Below are 22,473 nucleotides of genomic sequence, written 5' to 3' on the forward strand. Positions count from 1 at the left end.
GTAGAAGATCCTAGATTAAATCTCTGGCATCTCCAGTTAAAAGGACTAGGCAGTTGGTGATGTAAAAGACCTCTGTCTGAGACCCTGGAGAGCTGCTGCCGATCTGAGTAGACAGTACTGACCTTGATGGACCAATGGTCTGTTCAGTATAAGGCAGTTTAATTTAACGTTCATTTAATTTAAAGTTCCTTTAACTTTCTTATTTTTATGTTTTCTACAGATATGTTTGACCCTGCTCTGATTGGTGATAAGCCAAAGTGGTATGCTCACCAACTGCAGCCAATCCATTATCGTGTCTATGACAGCAATTCTCAGCTAGCTGAAGCACTGAGTGTCCCAGTAGAGAGAGAAACAGATTCTGATCCTACTGACGATAGGTTAGTGTGGAGGATGGTGTTGTGTAGCTGGTCCTTAATGTCATTTGTAAATCTGGAGCTTTTCTGCTGCTATAACCTACTTCTCAGTGAATTCTTTGGTTTCCAGTTTCTTCAACTTCATTCTGTCAGAATACTTGTGCTAGCTGTTGATAGCCCTAACAGAGCAAGTAGTAACTGTACTGTTTTCCCACTGCTTCTAATTCTTTCCTCATACTCTCCTCTTTGCAATAGTGGCAGCGACAGTGTGGACTATGATGATTCCAGCTCTTCATACTCATCCCTTGGTGACTTTGTTAGTGAAATGATGAAATGTGACATAAATGGTGATACTCCAAGTGAGTAACAATATCATTAGCTCTACATGTATGTTTCAACTTGGTTTAATTGAGATTGTCTTTAAACTATTTAGTTATCGCATGGCAGAGTTACACACAGGAAGCATATAACAATAGAAATATGTAACCAAGTTGATACGAGTATGTATGTCTTTAAGCTATTGAAATTGAATGGGATATTGTCACATGCATTTTGCTCTAATGGTAATAGGTCGTACCATCCAGCAAAAATATTTACTGCTTTATCCAGCCAGGACCAGGTATCAGTGAAATGTAAACTTTTTCTCCTGCCTCATTAGCAACCAACACTACCTAGAGTTATGAAGTATCAGGAAAAAAACAGGAAAAAATGGAAAGTTGGTACAAAGTTTAGCTTAATACCTAAGTATGCTACAAGCCATATTATTTATTAATTCAATTTATAACCCCCCCTCCCCGCGCTCAGGGGGGCTTATAGCAGTGGCCCAATTGCCAGTAAAACCATATACATCATTTCACTATAAGTTAAAACATAAAATCATAAGGTGCTATTCAGTTCTATAATTCGTTGCTTGCGATGGCGTATTAAGATGTCTGTATGAGACATTTTACTGTCCAAAGACAGAACATGTTTTTCTTTACTCCAAAATTTGTGTATTTTCATACTTTTTGTCAGAAGTCAAAAGCTAAGATACATATGCTAAGGTAGCACAGGCAGTTTGCTGCTCTCTATTATTGCGTGTATTTGCAGTTTTACTTGTAGACAACTAAGGCATTCATTTAAATTTCATAAATATGCCAGATAGTACAGTTTTATATAATATGTTATAAATAATGAATTTGATTCTGTTAAAGCGGTTAAACTATTTTAGTTTTGATATAAAAAAGCATTGTACATGTTTCAGTTTTTCCTAGATTTCCCCCTTCTCCCTCCTCCCATGGCTTCAGATGCATTTTTACATCTTCACATGTATCAAGGAGAATCTGACTTGTTATCCTATCCTTCAGTTGTAACCATTTCTGTAGAAGAGAATCTGGTTCTTAATTTTTGGCTTTCTTGAGATTTCTAGTTGTAACGGTAGCGTTTGTCATCAAGTAAGGAGACTTACAAACCATCTCTCCTTTATTGTCAAATTACATACAAATCTACTAAATTTATACATCATAACCTAGGAGTGAAGCAATATATTATCTAATAATGTGTTGTATTTACAGATGTGGATCCACTAACTCATGCAGCTTTGGGTGATGCAAGTGAAGTAGAATTTGATGACTTCCAAGAATATTCTGGTGATATGGATGAACAAGCTCCAGACAGTGAGAATTCTCAAGACAACAACCAGCCCCGTTCAAGTTCAAGCACTACAGCCAGTAGTAGCCCCAGCACCGTCATCCATGGGGTGAATCATGTGTGTAATGAGGCTATTGTACAAGCCAGCTCATATACCAGGAGTTAAGTCCTGGAGGAGCTATAAGTTTGAAGTGATGGACCTTTGGGTGGGAGATGTGAATAAGGTTGCCAACTAGTTTGGCATTCATTACAGGTAAAGTCTGTTCATAGCATTGTTTGTTCAGACAAGCTTTCCTGTCATGAAGAGCTATCAGCTCCTCAGCCTATGATCAGACAGACACTTTATAGACAGCTCAATCATTAGACCTTCGGGCTAGAAAAAGACTGGCATGTTGTTCACTGCGGCACAGGGGAGAGCAGCATAGAAATCCAATAAAATAAAAAATAAATGTGACAATGGGCTGCTCCTTAAGTAGTGAAGGTCACAGGGAGATAAAAGGAATCTGCTACAACAGTTAAAAGGACGATCTTTTCTGGGGTCTGTAATGCTAACAAAGCTGATTTTGAACTGGACTAATAAGGGGAATAAAGTATTCTGTGAAATTCGAGGTGCAAGGACGAAAGTTTGGGAAAATGATTTTGAAAGTGTAACTATAGATGTCTGAGCTCTGTTTAGCAGAGGTGGCATTGGAAGTAATCAGAACAAATGTTGAAATGTTAGGGAAGGAGTTGGTAAGCCACTCTGAGTGAAGGGTGGGGTATAAATACAACTTTTCTTCTTGTTGTGAGCCCTTCATCAGCTGTTACAAAAATATTGATTTGTAAACAAATTAATTGTTTTACAGGAATCAGCTGAATCTGTAGATATGGAGGAGAAGATGGTAGCTGGATTTTCAAATCACCTTTCCAACTTGCCATTACAACCAAATTTTCCCAAGATCAGTGTAGATCGTCGTGAGAGTGAGAGTCCTGCAATCAGTTTGAGTACTGTGGATGGAGTGGTGAAAAAACGAGAGTATGATAATCCATACTTTGAACCACAGTATGGGTTCCCAACAGAGGAAGAAGATGATGAACAAGAAGAAAGTTACACTCCAAGGTTCAATCAAAACCTCAGTTGCAGTCGGTAAGAGAGTCTTATGTTGATCATTCTATATGGGCTGCGGTGGAGTTCACTTTACTAATCTTTGGATGGTGGGTTTACCAGCAGTGTCCTAGGAAATTCCTCACAGCTAATGATGGTTCCCTGTGATGGATGTCCTGGAAATCCTCTGTCATTGTCTTCCACCAGTGGGTGAAAACCTTTCTGTTTTGTTTGGTGTTCCCTCCTCAGTCCCTCTTATTGACCCTCCTTGTGGCTACATGTTAAGGTTTTGGTGAATTGTTTTTATTGTTTGAGATGTATGCATTTTAATTTTTTTAAATGTTTGGATTGTTTGCTGCCTTGGCAACCCTGAACTGGTCAGAAAGGTGGTATAAAAATGTACCTGGAGGGGTGTATATTTTAAGCGTTTAAGCCTCCACAGGAGGTAGCCTTTAGCCCCTGCTAATAATCACCTTAGTGGCCTGGAAGCAGTCCAATGTTGCTTGGGTGTATGCATGAAGAAAGGAATCATGTGGGTGGGCCAGGAGGATGTTCTTTCTCAGCTTATTGTCCCATTACCTTCCAGCTAGCTAATCTGCAGGTGAGAAAAGCCATGTGATTGGACCTGCCAATATGATTCAGTGTTCATAACAACATTCTACAGTAGCATAGCATTGCTATGTGGGGAAACAGTACCCATGGTACGCATTAGCATGCATTTATGTGAAGGGGACCTGTACTGAAATTTATGGGGGAAGAGGACCACAATTGTCATCCTGAAAACACTCTAAGGTGTTCTCTTCAAGCTATGACTGCTGATACTTGGAATCTACAGAAGATAAGGGTTATGAGATTTTTGCCTCTTAAGTCTCATACAGACTCTAATCTAGAATGAATTTAGAATCATAAAAGTTAGAAGGAGCCTTACAAGCCATCTAGTTCCACCCCCTGCTCAATGCAGGATCAGCCTAAAGCATCCCTGACAAGTGTTTGTCCAGTATCTGCTTGAAGATTCCCAGTGAGGGGGAGCTCACCCCCCCTAAGCAGCTGATTCCACTGTTGAACTACTCTTACTGTAATTCCCCCCCCCCTAATATCCAGCCAGTGTCTTTCTGCTCATAATCTAAATTCATTATTGTGAGTCCTATCCTCTGCTGTCAACAGGAAAAGCTCTCTGCCCTCCTCTAACTGACAGCCTCTCAAATACTTAAAGAGAGCAATCATGTCCCTCCTCAACTCTTCATTTTTGTGGTTTCTATGCAGGCACACATGGGACTGCACCTCTGCAGGCCTGCCACTGGGTGGAGCTAGTGAGCTCTTTAAAGAAATTTCTGGTATCCCAAGAGTGCTTCCCTCCCTGCAGCACTGTGAGCTTCCCACCCCAAAGGTCATGTGATATGGGAGGAGTGAGCACTCTCCCCTCAGTTCTCTTTTTGCTGCCACAAAAAGAGGATGTGAGTTGAGAGCTTTTGATGACTTGAGGTGAGTTCCCGTAAGGATTCTCTCCCTAGCTGTGAAGACAAATGGCTTTATTCAAGAAATGCTCAGAATGTGGAGCCAAGATGGCTCAGAAGATGGCCATTCTTCGTGTCTACTCTGCCTGAGAGAATGGCGTACTACCACCTCTTGCCTGGCCTGTGGCAGGATGATTCCCAAGGTGAGGGAAGGCTGCGCTGCTCGTCTGAAGGCTGCCCTTTGGGAAAACTGACTGCCTCTAATGCCTGGGCGGAGTCTGAGCCGCCAGTGAAGACGCTCAAAAAGGCCCCTAAAAATAAAAGCTGCAAATGGCAGGGCTCACATTCACTGCTGACGCCGATTGCCCCAGAGCCATCTTACACCCTCACCTAGAGATCAGGGATTGATGTTGCGTCGGCATCATTCGTGTTCCCGAAGCATGCTGGATCAACGTTCTTTTTCTCGAGGCTGTTCACCTCTGAGACTTTGCTCAGTGTCAGTCTCACCACGACATGATTCCACCTCAAAGCATATAGGCATCAGAGGATGTTCGAGTCTAAGGACTCCGGAATCACCGTGGTCCTCCAACGTTGAGTTGATTGAGACTGCAGGATCGAAGCATTTACATAAAGACCACCGAGCCCATCATCCTCACTGCTGTTTCTGCTCCTGTATACCTCTGGGGTCATTTGGATTGCTACCCCCCCGGGTACGTGGAGTCGCACTCCTCCAGGTCTACTGACTGGATTCAATTGGCGTCGAAAGGGGATCAAGTAAAATATGCAGGATTCCATGTCTCCGGATGTAAGATCAAAGTCAGTAATGAGTCCGACCACAATTCTGAACCAGCATTGGTCCCATCACCCAAAGACACCATTGGTTCCAGACCCTTGGCATCGCCTACAGACTATCTGAAATCCTATTTGGACCAAATCATTTGGATGGCAGAGGCCCTTGAGAAGCGGTATATTGCATTAGAACTGAAGTCTAAGGATCTGATGATGCAGGTCCTTTTTTTCTGGATTCAGATCTAGTATGTCAGTCATGGAGAGCCAGTTTGGTGTAGTGGTTAAGTGTGCGGACTCTAATCTGGGAGAACCGGGTTTGATTCCCCACTCCTCCACTTGCACCTGCTGATATGACCTGGCACAGCTATCCTTGAAAAAGAGCAGTTTGTGTCAGAGCTCTCTCAGCCCCACCCACCTCACAGGGTGTCTGTTGTGGGGAGGGGAAAGGAAAGGAGTTTGTAAGCCGCTCTGAGACACCTTTGGGTAGTGAAGGGCGGGGTATAAATCCAATCTCTTCTTCTTCTTCTTCTAGTTGCCCTGCCCTTTATACAGGGTTTACAAGAGGTCGCTTTTACAGCCTGGGAAGCTACAAAAATCTTTACAGGCTTAAAGAGAGTGACTGTTCCTATCTGTTACAGCATCCCAAGGTGAATTCATTCATCTCAGAGGTGCTTCCAGTGAGGGGCTGATTTGGGTCTTGTAGTTTACCCAGTGACAGGGAAGGGCAAACATTGGGCTATGTCAGCCCTAGAATCTATTCTTTGGGGGCAATGGGCCTCTGTGTCAGTTTTGCTGCAGTAATGGAACATTGCAACAGGTTGCTCTGGGAGAAAATGTTCCCATTCATGGAGTCTCTACTGCAGGAGAAGCAGGCACTGGCTAAAGCACTGATTGAAGAAGGAATGAGACTGGGAAAACAGCAACTGAATGCAGTGCATCACAATGCTGACTGCCACAGCCGTGCCATGGGTTCTGCCTTGTTGTTAACACCATCACTGCTGGCTGAGATCTTCAGCCCTTCTGCCTGATACCCCTGCTAAGATAGAGGACTTACCCTTCGTGGGTAAAGAACTCTTTAGTGAGCAGACTGATGAGATGCTTGAATGCATCCACAAATACAGACTTACAGATAAATACTTTGGGATCACTTCTTCTTCCATTGTACAGACAGAACTCAGGTATTGGTCTAAGCCCTCTCAGAGGTACAACTATGGGAGGCAGTTCAGGTACACTGATAATCAGTACCAGACCCCTGCCTACCTAGGGCCTTCTGGTCCTCCTACCCCCAGAATACGGGTAGATGCCAACTGTGGAATAAGGCTTCTCAAGGCAACAAGCCTATAAGGGATTCCTCGAATCGGGGCAATGATCTTTCATGACTAGTTGAAGGTCTCTTGTTTAAGGACCAGTTGTTACAGTTTTATGATGTTTGGTTGAATATTACTGAGGATACCTGGGTGCTGTCTATAATAAAATATGGTTATTTCCTTGAGCTTCACACTTACCCTGTGCCTCACAGTCTTCCTGTTTCAGAAGCTACTGTCTAGGGACTTTGGTTTGCCAGCATTTATCTCAAAGATGCCTACTTTCACATCCCAATCCACAAGCATTGTAGGAAGTTCTTGAGATCCCTCCATGGGGGCATGGTTTTTGAATATACCATCCTCCCCTTTGGTTTGGCCTCAGCCCCTTGGGTTTTTTCCAAATGTATGTCAGTCATGGTGTCTCATTTCAGGCTTAAGGGCTGCGTAGTCTATCCCTATCTAGGTGATTGGCTGAGTCTCTGGACCACCTCCAGCTAGGTCTGGATCAGGTAGTACATACATTGCAGTGCTTAGGCTTGGTGAAAAACTATGATAAATTGTCCCTCATGCCTACCCAATCCATCCAGGTTATAGGGGCACAGTTGGACTTCAGGGCCAACAAAGCCTTTCTGCTGCTGCCTTGGGCCCAACACATTTGAGCATTGGTACAATCTGTTTGTTCCTGTAGACTGTGAAATTCATCCAACTTTTATATTATTATTATTGCTGTTGTTGTTGTTACCACCACACCCTATCCCACAAGTGGGCTCAGGGTGGCTTACAACATAAGAGTCATAAACAATAAAAGTGATAGAAACAATAAAACAACAGATGGCACAATAAACAATATCGAAAAAGAACCCATGCCTCATGTCAGGTGAATAAAAAGATCCAGTGCCCAAGTAATGTTATCTAAAGCAGCAGGGCACTGGGAAGGGACCATGAACAGGGGAGCCAGAATGATTGAATGTCCACTGCCTCAACCAAAAGCCTGGTGGAACAGCTTCACTTTACAGGCCCTGCAGAACCACAATAGGTCCCGCAGGACCCTGATCTTGGGTGGGATCATGTTCCACCAGGTTGGGGCAAGGACCAAAAAAGCCCTTGCCCTGGTTGAGGCTAAGTGGACATCCCTCAGGCCGGGAATCACCAGGGGATGCTGATCAGGAGAGCATAAAGTTCTCCAAGGCTTTTGATGAAGAGCGTAAAGCTCTCCGGGGCTCATATGGGGAGAGGCGATCCTGCAGGTATGATGGTCTCAGGCTGCATAGGGCTTTAAAGGTCAAAACCATAACCTTGATTGGCAGCCAATGCAGTTGGTCCAACACCAGCTGAATGTATGCCCCTGGGAAACCCCATGTAAAGCAAGTTACAGTAATCTAGCCTGGAAGTGACCATTGCATGGATCATTGAAGCTAAGTCCTGAGGGCCAAGATAGGGAACGAGCTCTGTGACCAGCTGAAGATGATAAAAGGTTGATCTGGCAGCCGAAGTGACTTGGGCCTCCATAGTAAGTGAGGGGTTCAGCATCACCCTGAGACTCCTTACCTGTGGCACTGGCACCGATGGTGCCCCACCAAAGACTGGGAGCCTGATTCCCAACCCCAGTCCCCCATGACTCAAGTACAGGACCTCCATCTTTGTTGGATGGAGTATATGGGGTATAAATCAGCAACTACAGCTGTTATGCCACATGCCAGGTTATATATGAGGCCACTGCAAAATTGGTTTGTCAGAATTTTTCATGCCCATGCAGACTCCCCCTGGATCAAACTTTCCATTCCAAGGTCTATTGTAAGATCCCTCCACTGGTGGTCAGTTATCTCGCAGCCTTATCAAGGGTATGGAGTTAGGTTACCACAATCATGATGTATGTGTGTTCATGCCTCCCTCACTGGTTGGGTGAAGGATGTGATGAAAGTGGCCTGTAAACCTTCCACCATACTTTCTCACGTGGAAGCATTTTTCTTTCTGGGCTGCTTCTAATGGGCTAGATCCTAAGTCTTGCATGTTAACTAAGATTTTCGAATACCTGCTCTCCCTGAGGGATGCAGGATTGTCTAACTCATCCTTAAAGGTTTACTTAGCAGCAATTTCTGCATCACATTACTTGGTTAGTGGCATCACTGTTTTTGCTAACAAGGATTCCAACGTTTTTTTAATGGTTTCAGTAATTTGCATCCCCCATCTTTGAAGCCTGTACCACAATGAAGTTCATCCCTTGTTTTGGCTAAACTTGTCCATAAACAGTTTGAACCCCTGGTGATGTGTGAATTGTCGTTCCTGTCTTATAATGTAACATTCCTGGTTGCGATAACATCTGCCAGGGGAGTAGGAGAGCTTAGTGTTTTCTGCTCTGAGCCCCTCTTCTTCAAATTTAATGCGGACAAAGTGGTTCTTCAGCCACACGTAAAGTTTCTACCGAAGATGGAGTCAAAGTTCCATTTGAATCAGGATATCATCTTATCTGTGTTTTTCCCTTCCCCCTCCACACATGCGAAAAGGACACTTCATACCCTAGATGTCCGGATGGCTGTCCTGTTTTATTAGGCTGTATGTTTTATTATTTGTATGTTTTCAGGGTCCTAGGAAGGGAAAAGGGGCATTGGCACTGTGCTGCTTTAAGGTTAGCCTATGCAGCTTCAGCGACACAACGTCCACTGTCACTTTCAGCTCATTCCACTTGAGCTCAGGCGTCTTCAGCTGCTTTCTTGTCGGATCTTCCCCTTGAGGACCTCTGCCAAGCAGTGACCTGGTTCACTCCATCAACGTTTGTTGACTATTATTCAATGGATGTTTATGGGGAAAGCAGTTCTGCAATCAGTTTTTCGTTGAGATGTCCCACACACTTCTCTGCAGTAAGTGAACTTGCTATTCTCTCATGTGGGACTGCACAGAAACCATGAAGATGAAAACAGGGTTGCACCTACCTGTAACTTTTGTTCATCGAGTGGTCTTCTGTGCAGGCACATCCCTCCCTCCCCTGCTGTGGTTTGTCTCAATCTTATTTTTGTCAGTGACAGATGGAGATCTGAGGGGAGAGTGCTCACTCCTCCCATATCACATGACCTTTGGGGTGGGAAGCTCACAGTGCTGCAGGGAATACTAGAAATTTCTTTAAAGACCTCACTAGCTCCTCTCGGTGGCAGGCATGCAGAATTGCAGTCACATGTGCACCTGCACAGAATACTACACGCTGAACAAAGGTTAAAGGTAAGTGCAACCAGTCTCCAGACTGAACATTCCCAAGTCCCTCAGCATTTCCTTTTAGGACTTGCTCTCCAGGCCCTGGTCATCTTTGTCACTCTCTTTTGTACCCACTACATTCTATCTATACCTTTTTCGAAGTGAGGCCTCCAGAACTGCACATAGTACTCCAGGTGCAGCCTGACCAATGCAGTATACAGCGGGACTATGACATCTTGTGATTTGGATGTTTTTCCTCTGTTGATACACCCCTAAGACTTCATTAGCCCTTTTTGTCACTGTACCACACTGGCTGCTCATATTAAGCTTACAGTCCAACTATACCCCAAGATCTTATTCACAAACACTGCTACGCAGAAGTGAATCCCCCATCCAGTATGCATGCTTCTCATTTTTGTTACCCAAATGTAGAACTCTTCACTTCTCCTTGTTGAACTGTATCTTATTCATATCTGCCCACTTGAATTCCAACTCTTATCTTCTGGTGTGGTTGCTACCTCTCCCAGTCTAGTGTCACCTGCACATTTAATGAGTTGTCCCTTTACCCCCACCCTCAGATCATTTATAAAAATATTGAAAAGTGCAGGGCCCAGAACCAAGCCCTGTGGAACCCCACTGGATACCTCCTTCAGTGAGATGAAATGCCATTGACAACTACTCTTTGGGTAAGGTTCTTCAACCAGTTTCTGATCCACCTAACTAGTCCAGTCCGCAGTTTGCCAGGTTACCCATCAGAACATCATGGGGAGCCCTATCAAAAGCTTACTTCTTTTAGTACAATTCACAGTCGTGGTAAATATTGAAAAATTATATTATTGATATGAAATTATTCCGATTATGAATGCAGGATACATGGTGATGTCAGTACTATAATCTATGTCTTTTTTTAAGGCCTCAGACGCTTCTTCGTCCCAACAGCTTAAAGCTGGGCAATGACTCTGATGCAGAATCGGATTCTCATGCCAGTTCCCCAAATTCTACAATCTCCAACAATAGCAGTGAAGGTTTTGGTGGCATCATGTCTTTTGCTAGTATGTATCATTGTTTTGTTTATATTAACAACAGCAGTTGGGGGAAGTGGGAAGAGAACAACATAAAAACCTCCCAGAATTATAGAGTTGGAAGAGTCCTTATAAGTCATCCTGTCCTGCTCAGTGCAAGAAATCCAAAGCTAAGCTGTCCAGCCTCTACCTGAACATCTCCAGCGAGCCCACTACTGCCCTATATATTTGGTTTTGTTGTCAAGCTACTTTTACCTTTTGGAAATTTCTCCTCAAGCTCAGCTGAAATCTACTATCTTGGAAATTGATCCTAGATCTAGTCTTGTCTGCTGGAACAGCAAAGAAGTCTTTGCCTTTTGTATGTGACAGTGCCTCAGTATTTGAAGAGTGCAATTCTGTCACTTTGTGGTCTTTTTTCAGGCAAAACATATCCAGTTCCTTCAACTTTTTCTCATAGGTTTCATCTTCCAATTCATTTGTGTAAGAAAAATGAAGAATTTTACTCCAAGTGACTTCATTGCGAGATACTAATCAGACTGTTGCTTAGATGTATTGTTGCCCTAACTTCAGCTTTTGCAATAGCAAGGGAAGGAGACTTGTCCTAGAAGGAAAGTGCTGAGTTTGGTAAATACTAACATAGGGCCATGGATCTTGAAATGACAAACTGGAAATGTGGTAATTCAAAGAGAGAGTGGTGCAAGGGCATAATATTTGTTGCTACCCAGGGCCCAAGAAAAGCTAGGCAGAAAAGTTGTTTTGGAGTTGTTTTTGACCTGTCCTTATTCAGTGCTAATTGAATGCTGCATACTTGGTGACACCTGGCATTTACATTTTGCTTTTAGACTCATAATATGTCCCTTGCTAGCATAATAAACTTCATATAAGATGCATCTGTATGTCCTGGTATAAAGTCTTTTGAAGTTCTATGTAGATTGGGACCAGGGTACTTTAAAGAGCACCACATCCTTTATAAGATCTTCTGTTGGGGCCCTGCTAAGGTGATGTTAGCATCTGCCAGTAGTAGAGCCTTTTTTGGTGAAGATGTTCTGATTGTGGAATCCCGCTGAGGCCTCTGTGACTAGCTGCCTTCTGTTTCTGCAAAACAGAATAAGATGTTCTTTCAAGGGAATAAACTCTTGGCTTGCTATTATGTACGACTTTGGGGACATATTTTAATAGTTTATTGAATGCTGTACTTTTAATGAAATTTATTATAATCATTTTGTGGATCCACTGGATGGAAATCTAGGCTGTAAATAAATTTCAGTGATTAGTGGATTGCATTTCTTCAGCCAAAGGATTGGGAAGATCATATATTTGCACAGGAGAATGTTTTGCCATCTCACACTGACACCACAAATAGAAGGCATTTAGGCAATGTTGTGACTAATTTTAATCCTTTGTTCAAATAATGAACAATCTCTGTTAAGTCTAATATGAGAACAATTAAGAAGGCCTTTGAGGAAGAAACAGGTTGGGCACCCCAGTTCTGTTGTGAATATCTGCACCACTTACAAAAGTGGCATCTTTGTTTTGTGTGGCCACAGTTTATTATCTATGAAGCAGTTCCTTTCCTCCTCTATTAAAAACCACTTTGAATATGACAATGTGCTGGGTATGAGAAAGTTTTTGCTTCCTGTTCCATGCATTTCCCACAGTCTCATTTGAAAATTATCTTGTAGAATCTTCCCAGCAGGAGAACTAATGTATAAGCCATTTCCATAGTGGAAGCTTGCATATCTCCTCCCTGGGGAAATGTGCAGGACTGGTTTTCAAATAAGATGGAGAAACAGAGAACAGGAAGCACAGGTCAGTTGCATATCCTATTTTTTACCCAGTTTCTCACCCTTACCCACTGTCATGTCTAAGTGTCTCTTGAGAATCTTGATGCACTAATGAGGAAGCACCCTGACCTGGATAGCCCAGCTCTTCAGACCTCTCTAGCTAGACAGGGTTGGCCCTGGTCAGTATTTGGATGGGAGGCCACTAAGAAATACAAGTGTCACTACACAGAGGAAACAGGCAGCAAAGATCTGTTTGATCCCTAGCAGAGAGCCAGCTTTACTACTGAGGACAGAAAGTCTTTCAGGTATAAGCAACAAAGTGAATCGCAGAATGAGGTAACGGGGTAATTAGGTCACTTGATATATTTTCTTTCTGTTATAGGTAGCCTATACAAGAACCACAGCACAAGCTTTAGCCTGTCCAATTTAGCACTTCCAACCAAAGCTGGGAGAGACAAAAACACTCCATTTCCTAGTCTGAAAGGTAACAATTTTTCCTTGCCTGTTAACTGCCTTCAGAATCTCTTTGATTGCCAAGCAGTCAAAGAAACATCCTCTGCCCCAAGGCATTTTGGGGGACAGGGCAGTCTAGAAACATACACTCCTTTGGGGGTAGTGCATTGATTTTTTTCAAGTCACTACTTATGACTTTAGGGAGGGGCATTGTTTTGCTTCCTTTCACTGTAATACACAGGCTGTAAGAAATGCACTTAAGTGGGAATGTATTCTCCAAGTGTGAAATGGTTATAAATTCTTAATCTTTTGGACTGATGTGGACTTTATTGCCTTTGTGAGAAGGCTGCTGAAAAGCTCTTCCCTTTGCAGCAGACAACATGGCTGCCATATAGTGTTTAAAATCTCCTTATTGTGTGCCTTACTCTAGTCTTTGTGCCAGAACTGCAGAACTGTCAGTGGTGGTCTGGGTGTGCAGGTGCTGTCTGCAAATGTGAAGATCCTGCTAATAGGAGCTCTACAATGTTATGCTTGCCACATGGAGCACTGCTATGGGACAGGGCTTGTGTGTGCAGCCATGGCATTTAAACTGTCCTCACATATAACATAATGTTGCTAGTTGGAAAAAAAAATTACTTGAGAGGCGGTATTGATAGTTTTTCCCTTCAGAGCCATCGAAGTTAGCTTACATTAGAACAATTCCATCACCCTTGAAGAATTCTAAATGGAGGCCTCAGGTATTGTCATGTCAAACTAGTTTATTTGTACTAGAGCTTAGTTTTAGTGATTGTTGTTGATGAAGAAGAGACTAAAGTTTATCATTCCTTTTGTATTGAAACATTTCAGTTGCGCAACCAGAAAAAAGTTTTGTTTTGCTTTTTTCAGTTCTTATATAATTAGAATATACTATTTTTCTTTTTTATTGAGTTGATTTTATTTATTTTTCCCCCTCTCCATTTTCATCATAAAGATTACTTTAATCTGGAAGTGGGAAGGGATGTGGATGAAGGTTGGTATGATGTCTTGCTAACCTTTGACCTTTATTACTAAAAGGCCAAAAGTTGGTTTTGTGTTGCTGCCTTGGACTTTGCTTTGGGTAGAATAAATTTTTCCTGGGTGTTTGTGTGTGTGTATTTGTGTAAAACTAAAACTGAGAAGAAATGTGATTAGTTTTGAAGACTCTGCATGATCTCTCTCTGGGGATATTTCCATTTGTTCATGTTCCCATATTTATTTGTGCAGAGATCTTTTGCTAGTTAAAACATGCTATTGATAACACACATTGGAAGAAAACAGTGATGGGTTTTGCCATTTTCTGTGTTTTGTGTCTCATCCTCTGCAGTTTCTTCTCATTTCTTGACAACTTCTATTCCATGTGTCCTCTGCGAGTTTCTAAAGTACAGTGCACGCACAATGTTTCCTTCTCGTCAGTTTTTCTGTGTCTTTCATATAAGGCTTAGCTGGTGCTTCTCTTAAACATTGTTTTTGGAGATGATCTGATGGTAGACTCTTGTGTACTAAATGATTATTGATGTTCTTGTTGTCTTTGAGATATGAAACAGGTAGAGAATTGTTCCACATTATAACTCCATTATGCCATCATTTCATCACCTTTTCCAGTTCTTCCTTATGGTTTTGGCTTATTTACCTTTGTATATTCTGAGGGGAAAGAATTTTTTATTTGCATTGCTGATGCAAGAAAATATATAGTAGTAATTCGCAAGGGTTTTGTTTTCAATGGGATCCAGAGGAGCCTTCGGAGCCTTCAAATAACCTTCCTTCTTCAGTTAGGGATATGTCTGCTGCAAATGTGAAACAGTCTTATGCTAGTTTTATTTGGCATGACTTCCCTCAAGGATCCCTAGAAACAATAGTTCCATGGGGAGAAAACAGATAAATATCTATGATTCCCTTTAGAGTGATAATACTTAGGGTTTTGTAGATGGAAGCCACAAAGACCAACCATTTGTTTCAAAGTGTGCTTCTGGACTTACTGAATCTTAGACATGCTGATTTAGCACATATCCTGTATAGCCACAAACCACACAGGGACAGTGGACACTCTTCTGCTAGTCACTGGTCATGCAAGCTGCATCACAAGCTGAGTTGGTGCAGGTGGGTCAAACTAAAATGAGACCTGAAACATCTCTTCTTCCATCTCCAATGCCCAGTTGGAATTTCTTTCTTAAATTACATTGCCACTTGCCACTTCTGATTTATTCCAAGGGGAAGCTGCTATCTGAACCAGCCTAAGAAATACATTGCTTAGCTTAATTCAGAATTTCTTTTTGAGAGAGTGGGCTGGGAGGAGGAAGAAAGCAACAAACTCATTTCTAAATATTTAGAGATGGTGGTGATTTTACTATACACTACTAATTGTTTATTTTGTGTACCAGTATTTGGGCTAAATACTATAATGGAGATTATTACTGAAGTTGGGCCAGTAAGCAATGAAGGTGGGTTCCTTGCATCATGAGATATGCATGACATACCAGCTCCCAGCAAGCATCTTTGTGCCTGTCTTTTTGGGCAACTTCTCACTGGTAACCAGTATCACATAATTTCTATTATTCATTCTCCCATAACACATTATGCTTTTCCATATAGTGTCTAATCAGAAGATGGTTCTTGTGGCAGAAATGCATGCAGAGCAGCCAAGCTTCCTGCCTTTCACCTTCTGCTCTTGTTACCATCTTCTCTTTTGTGTCTACTTCATTCCCATTACTGTTTTCTGCCGATGTATGATGCAATAATACAAAATATGCTGCTGCTTTTTCAAGTTTCTCTGTATGTCCTTTAATTAGAGTGTTAGTTAATTCTTGTGTCTCTCATTGGTGCCATCCATGGACTTAGATACCCATTTCAGTGACTACACTCTTATCCTATCTCCTCTCACAAGCAGGAAACAGAAGAGCTCTTGTGGACCAGAAATCTTCTGTTATAAAGCACAGTCCCACTGTGAAGAGGGAATCTCCTTCACCACAAGGACGGACTAGTAATTCCAGGTAAGTGTACAAAATGCCTTCTTTGCAAAAGATGAATATGTGCTTGACTGTTCTTTAAAACCCCTGTTTAGTTCCTGTAGAAGGTAATGAGAACTGTGTTTAGATCCCCCAAACAGTACACATACCCTGTGTCAGACTCCTGCAGCAATCAGTTCCCAACAGCTTTCTTTCAAAGAAGTAAAGTTTATTGAGACATTGAGAGTATACAGATATCTTAACCATTTCATGTTAGAACTAAAGGGAAGGGTGCGAATTAAGCAATTATACAATATTCAAGGGGGTCCCCTGATGCCGCTGCTTCCTGATCCATGTTCGCGGTCTGCCTCCGTTGTGTTATTATCCACTGCTTTCCCTTTTTCTTTCGCTGTTGCTTGATGCTGTTCCAAAAATGCCTTTGCTTTTGTAACAGAGCCAATGTTTTCTTTTTTCTCTTTGTAGTTGAAGATAAGTCTTTCTGGTGTTATCCATCTGTAGGGGGTGGAATTTTTCTGTAAAATAGATGTCAGATTTTTGTTTCCTCTTTTTTCTTATCTCAGATGGAATGTCTTTTAGAACTCTCGTTTCTTCGCCTTTGATTTTTAGGGTTATCCTATTAGTCACTTTCAGTATTGTGTCCCTTGTTGACCTTTTGGAGAACTTAACAAATACTTCGCCAGGCAGTTTATTTTTCTTAATGAAGTCTGAATATGTTTGATACACCATATCCATGTCGTTTTGTAGAGATTCTTCTTTAAGATCTGCCACTGGAGCCAAAGCTTTGCTTAAAATCTCCTTCAAGTTCTCCCCTTTTTGCTCTGGGATACCCTGAAATCTCAGGACATATGATGATTTTTCCATTTGTAGCTGTAGCAACTGTCCTTTATCAGAGGTCCTCTCATTTTCTACGACCTCCAGTCTCTGATTTATCACATTTGTCTTAGCATCAACTTTTTTCAACATTTTAATTGTTTCTTCTGTTCTTATGCTGGTTTCTTTCAATTGCTTCTGGAGAGCATCAAAATTATTGTTGAGATTAGTCATCTGGGCCAGCAGAGGGTGTAGTGCTATAGCTAACATGTTAGGGAAGTTGGTGGTTACTTCGGGTCTGGAGGCCGGCGTCACTGAGCTGGCAGTTCCTGAAGAAGGTCCCTTCTTAGGCGCCATTTTATCAGCCCGTTGCATCATTGTTTACACAGAAAGAATAAGTTATTTTAAGTCTCTGAAAGTCTGTTAATTCATACACTTTCTACTGTTCCGCACGCTACTCGGCTGGATTAATGTTTTTCAATCAAAACCGTCTCTCTGCCCCTCGTATTCGCTCTCACAGTAACTTTTTCAGGGGTGAGATTAACTCCTCCCTCCTCTGCTACATCGACTTGGGGTTTGGGGGCGATTATCCGCTTGAGCACTTGGTTAGTTTTAAGAAGATGCACACTCACGTCACTTCCAAAGATAGGGAAAGCCTCTGAGCGCTGGATCACTTGCTCGCTCGGTCTGGCATGCGCCTCTACCTCCATTACTGGTCTCGCGGCGGCGGGACCTATCGAGGCAGAGAGGAGCCTCAATTCCTTGGCCATCACCTTGGAAGAGGCACCCCCCGTGCCCCAGGCTACGAGCCCCCTTCGAGGGCTCTGCCCCCCCCCGGAATTGTCCAGGACCCCTCCTGTCCACCGCGGTTATGGGCCGCTCTCATCAGAGTATGATGGAGTGCACCTGCCAGTGAGTCGCCAAAACTGGAAGTCGTTTTGGGGTTAGAGATTTGACCTGAAGTGTGTTCTGACCACTACCAACTTAAAGCCAAGGTAAATGTGGCTCCAACACCCCACACAAGAGGGGTCTGGTAAAAATGATTCGCCCATGGTTCATGACTCCTACTGGACTGGATAACTCATCTGCTCTAGACCGTTTTCTGTCTGGCTTCAGGCTGGGCTGTGGGACAGAGACGACTCTGTTAGCTTTACTTGATGACCTCTGTCTGTAGACAAAGGCCATGCCTCCTTGTTGCTCTTGTTGGCCTTCTCTGCAGCTTTTAATACAGTATATCATACCATCTTGTTAATGTGCTTGGAGGCAGAAGTAGGTATCAGGGGATGCATGCTAAATTGGTTCAAATCATTCCTCACAGATTGGACTCAAAGGGTTGCTGTGGGAGACTGGTTGTCGTCAGTGTGGAACCTATCCAGTGGAGTTCCACAGGGTGCAATCCTATCCCCTATGTTTTTCAATCAAAATGTAGAGCCCTTAGGACAAATAATTCATAGCTTTGGGGCTGGATGTCATCAATATGCCAACATTACCCAGCTCTATATAGCCTTATCTAAGTCACCTGGTGATACAGTGGAGGTCCTAAATAACTTTCTGGCTGCTGTGGTAAATTGGTTAAGAGTGAACAAATTGAAACTAAGCTATGAAAAGACAGAGGTAATGCTGGTTTGGAAGGCAGAGACCTTGAAGGACATTGTGCTCCCCACTTTTGATGGAATTCAGCTGAGCCTTGCCCACCCAGTTAAGAGTCTCAGGGTTGTACTGGGCCCAACATTATTGCTGAAGAAGCAAGTTAATGCAGTTGCAAAAAAGATTTTCTTCCAACTCAGCCTAGCTTGAAAAATGGCCCCTTACCTAGATATGGCTGATCTGGCCCCCTGGTCAATGTTCCCTCTCAGCTGTGGAGTCTTGTGAGCAAAAATTCTATTTTGTGAGCTACTGGCATTAAAGTTGTGAGCGAGCAATCTGGCTACTGCATAAGTTAGTTTGCTCTGGAGCCATCCTTCCTGAGCTAAGACAAAAATGTGTGAGCTGGAGGCTAAAAATCTGTGGGCTAGCTCACACTAACTCAGCTTAGAGGGAACACTGGTCCCGGTAGCAATGAGACTAGACTACTGCAATGCACTGTATATTTGTCTCCCCTCAAAAGCAAGTTGGAAACTCCAGCTGGTGCAGAATTCTGCAGCTTGGCTATTATCAGGAGCTAGATGGGGGACTCATATTATTCCAATCCTGCAGGCATTTCACTGTCTGCCCATCAGTTACCAGGCACAGCTTAAGATATTAGCTATCACATACAAAGCCCTTCATGGTTTTGGACCCTCATATCTGTGAGACCACATCTCCCCCATGCTCCACCATGACAGATTTGCCCATTGGAGCAATGTCTTCTACAGGTGCCAACCTACAAATGGGCAAAATCAGCAACTGCCCATATATGTGCCTTCTCTGTTGTGGCCCCCACCTTGTGGAACGGCCCACTTGGGAATGTCAGGAAGGCTCGCACTCCTGGCTTTCCTCAAACTATGCAACACTGAATTATTCAAGAGGGCTTTTCTGTGCAGGCACTGCACTGCACTGAATGATTCACAAAGTTTCCTAGAAAAATTATTAGGGACTTTGGTCTTTACTACTGTTGTACAGCTTGTTGCAACTAGGATCCTTCTATGGAATGTTGCATATTTTAATGTTTATTGTTAATACTTGTAATTTACTTCAGTTCTGTTTTTAGACCTGTTTGGTTATACAACCCTAATCTTATTGCATTGTGTAGTGAAAGTCCCATCCATTGATCATATTGACTCTCTCTAGGTAATCCACCTTGAGTCCAAGTAAGAAAGGCAGACTATAAAATAAATAAAAAGTGCCAAACTAAACCAGACGTTAGGAAATCTGTGATGGATCTCCTGTGATCTCCCCCCACCAGGCTTAACAGCAGTAGAGCAGGGAGCGGCGAGTGTTTAAACCCTTGTGTGGTTTTCCTGACTTCAGTTGCATCCCTACAAAGCCCCTGCTGTCTGTTTTGCTGACTGAGGAAGGGAAAAGGGAGAGGGTTAAACTCAGCCGCCCCCATAATGCTGTGGCTGTGATCTCGATTTTCTCCTCATCTGTCCAATACAACCTCCCTCCAAAACTGTTACTAACCCCCCATGTGGCTGATATGTGGAATTACCAGAGCATCATTCATCCTAATCTCTTAGTGAATTCTGTTTACGTTTCCCATCTCCATATATTTAATCCAAATGTATTTATCTTGTACTTTAAAACCATTGCTTTTGAGTTACCTGCCAAATATGTTGATTTTGTATTGTATTGAATGTTGTTAGTTATAAAGTTATAAAATTATTATTAAAAATAAAGTTATTAAAAAAAAACCATTGCTTTTTGTCCTACCCTTGGAGGATTATGCAAACAATAGTTATAATCTGCCTTTCTGACATCCTATGAAATAATTGAAAGCTGTTATCTCCTCATTTTAATCTTTTATTTTCTTGGCTAAACATAATGTTTTCAGTCTTTTCCATTATCTTCACCACTGCTGTCATATGAATTATTCTCAGTTATAATTGGTTCATAATTCTCAGTACTTCAAATGAGATTTTACCATTGCTCAGGAGTGCTGTACCATTGGCTTCAAAAGTTTTGAAACTAATGTTCTTCTGATAAAAGAGTCTTTTGTAACCCAGCATCACACTGTCAACTTGTCTTTCATTTATTATGCACCCTTATCCACAAAACTTTCTCAGTGATGTCTGTTTGTCTCTTCCGTTTATGTATGTGGCTCTTGTTTGTGTGTAACACTTCCTTGCTAAAATATAGTTGGGGGGTCAGATCAGTTTTTCAGTTTACTGAGATTATTTTAAATTAGTGTATCCTTTGAAATATTTGCAATCGCTTCTAAGCTAGTATCATCAATACTTCATTTGAGTAACATGAAGTTACTCAAGTTCTACATCTGGGTAACAAAAATGAGGAACACGCCTACTGGATGGGGGATACACTTCTGAATAGCAGTGTCTGTGAACAAGATCTTGGGGGTACGGATGACCATAAGTTTAATATGAGTAGCCAGTGTTATGTGGTGACAAAAAAGGCTAATGTGATTTTGAGGTGTATCAACAGAGGAATAACATCCAAATCTCAGGATGTCACAGTCCCGCTGTACACTGCATTGGTCAGGCCGCACCTGGCATATTCTGGAGGCCTCACTTCAAAAAGGATGTGGACAAAATGGAGTGCATGCAGACGAGAGTGATGAGAATGATTGGGGGCCTGGAGACCAAGCCCTATGAGGAAAGGCTGAGGGACTTGGGAATGATCAGTCTGGAGAAGAGGAGGTTGAAGAGAGACATGATTGCTCTCTCTAAGTATCTAAAGAGCTGTCACTTATAGGAGGGCAGGGAGCTGTTCCTGTTGGCAGCAGAGGATAGGACTCGCAGTAATGGGTTTAAATTAAGGGCGGGATGGTACTGGCTGGATATTAGTGATCCAGTAGAAACATATTTTGAGCCTGTATGTTAATTGAGATCAGCGTCCTATCTGAATTTAATATTCTTAAGACTTGTTGTCTAACATTTATGAAACTGAGAGCTTTGGCACCACTATAATATCTCCTGAAGAAGATTCATTTTTTTGAAACGTTGTTATGTAATCCGGAGACGACGTTGTGTATCATGTTATAGTGCTTTAGATTGCAATACATAAACAGCATTCTTTATAAGTCTTATGACTGTTTGATTGTGGGTCAGACTATCATTACTGTTGGCTTTGTACTTGTTCAACTGATTGGGTCGTGTGTGTCCAGATTTTTTTTGGATATTAGGAAAAACTTTTTTACAGTAAGAGTTGTGCAAAGGTGAAATCAGCTGCCTAGGGAGGTAGTGAACTCCCACTCCCTGGCAGTCTTTACGCACTTGTCAGGGATGCTCTAGGCTATATAAATTAAACAAATAAATAAATATAATAAATAAATAGGCTGATCCTGCACTGAGCAGGGGGTTGGATTAGATGGTCTGTATGGCCCCTTCCAACTCTGTGATTCTATGATTCTAAATTATAAATTATGATCATGTATAGTATTGCAGTGTGTTATCAAGGCTGCCATAGCATGAACACAGATATATTTGTGGTGTGCTAATATAATTAAGAGGGAGAATCTATGAAAGCATCTCAGAGTTGGGTTGTATTCCACCAGGTTTTTCCATTGGCACAAGCAGTTTCCTTTTAAACCCTGCAAAGGCTATACTGGAGATCTTAGGACATGTGTGTACAAAAAAGCCACATGAGGCAGGACTGCAATGCAGAAGGAAGCTGGGAGAGTTCCCCCTTATTGCACCAGTGGAACAGCTGATAGGACCCAGCCCCATGACTTCAAATTCAGTTTTCAGGAATCTTACTCTTCCATTCTGTACTCTGTTTATCTCCATCTTGTAGTGAGAACCAGCAGTTCTTAAAAGAGGTGGTGCATAATGTCCTAGATGGGCAAGGAGTTGGTTGGCTGAACATGAAGAGAGTCCGACGTCTGTTGGAGAGTGAACAACTCCGTGTCTTCGTATTAAGCAAGCTCAATCGTACCATCCAGTCAGAGGAGGATGCACGACAGGATGTTGTCCCGGATGTGGTCAGTTCTCTGTCTTACTCGGGCTAACGCATTTCTGCAGAGTTGA

At 42.4% G+C, this 22,473-nt stretch overlaps 1 protein-coding gene across 2 annotated transcripts in view; it reads left to right on the forward strand.

The window, feature by feature from the left end:
• Positions 1-22,473, forward strand: part of MADD (MAP kinase activating death domain) — a 95,001-nt gene that overhangs the window by 12,424 nt on the left and 60,104 nt on the right. For both annotated transcript variants that reach the window (XM_015426408.1, XM_015426407.1), the window contains exons 9-16: positions 221-377; positions 609-712; positions 1,907-2,100; positions 2,828-3,108; positions 10,712-10,851; positions 12,988-13,089; positions 15,961-16,063; positions 22,241-22,427. In XM_015426408.1, coding sequence (XP_015281894.1) covers positions 221-377; positions 609-712; positions 1,907-2,100; positions 2,828-3,108; positions 10,712-10,851; positions 12,988-13,089; positions 15,961-16,063; positions 22,241-22,427 — 1,268 coding nt within the window. The remainder of the gene's footprint in view (positions 1-220; positions 378-608; positions 713-1,906; positions 2,101-2,827; positions 3,109-10,711; positions 10,852-12,987; positions 13,090-15,960; positions 16,064-22,240; positions 22,428-22,473) is intronic.

This window comes from Gekko japonicus, unplaced genomic scaffold, assembly GCF_001447785.1.
Source record: "Gekko japonicus isolate JY-2015 unplaced genomic scaffold, Gekko_japonicus_V1.1 scaffold835, whole genome shotgun sequence".
Classification (NCBI taxonomy): Eukaryota; Metazoa; Chordata; class Lepidosauria; order Squamata; family Gekkonidae; genus Gekko; species Gekko japonicus.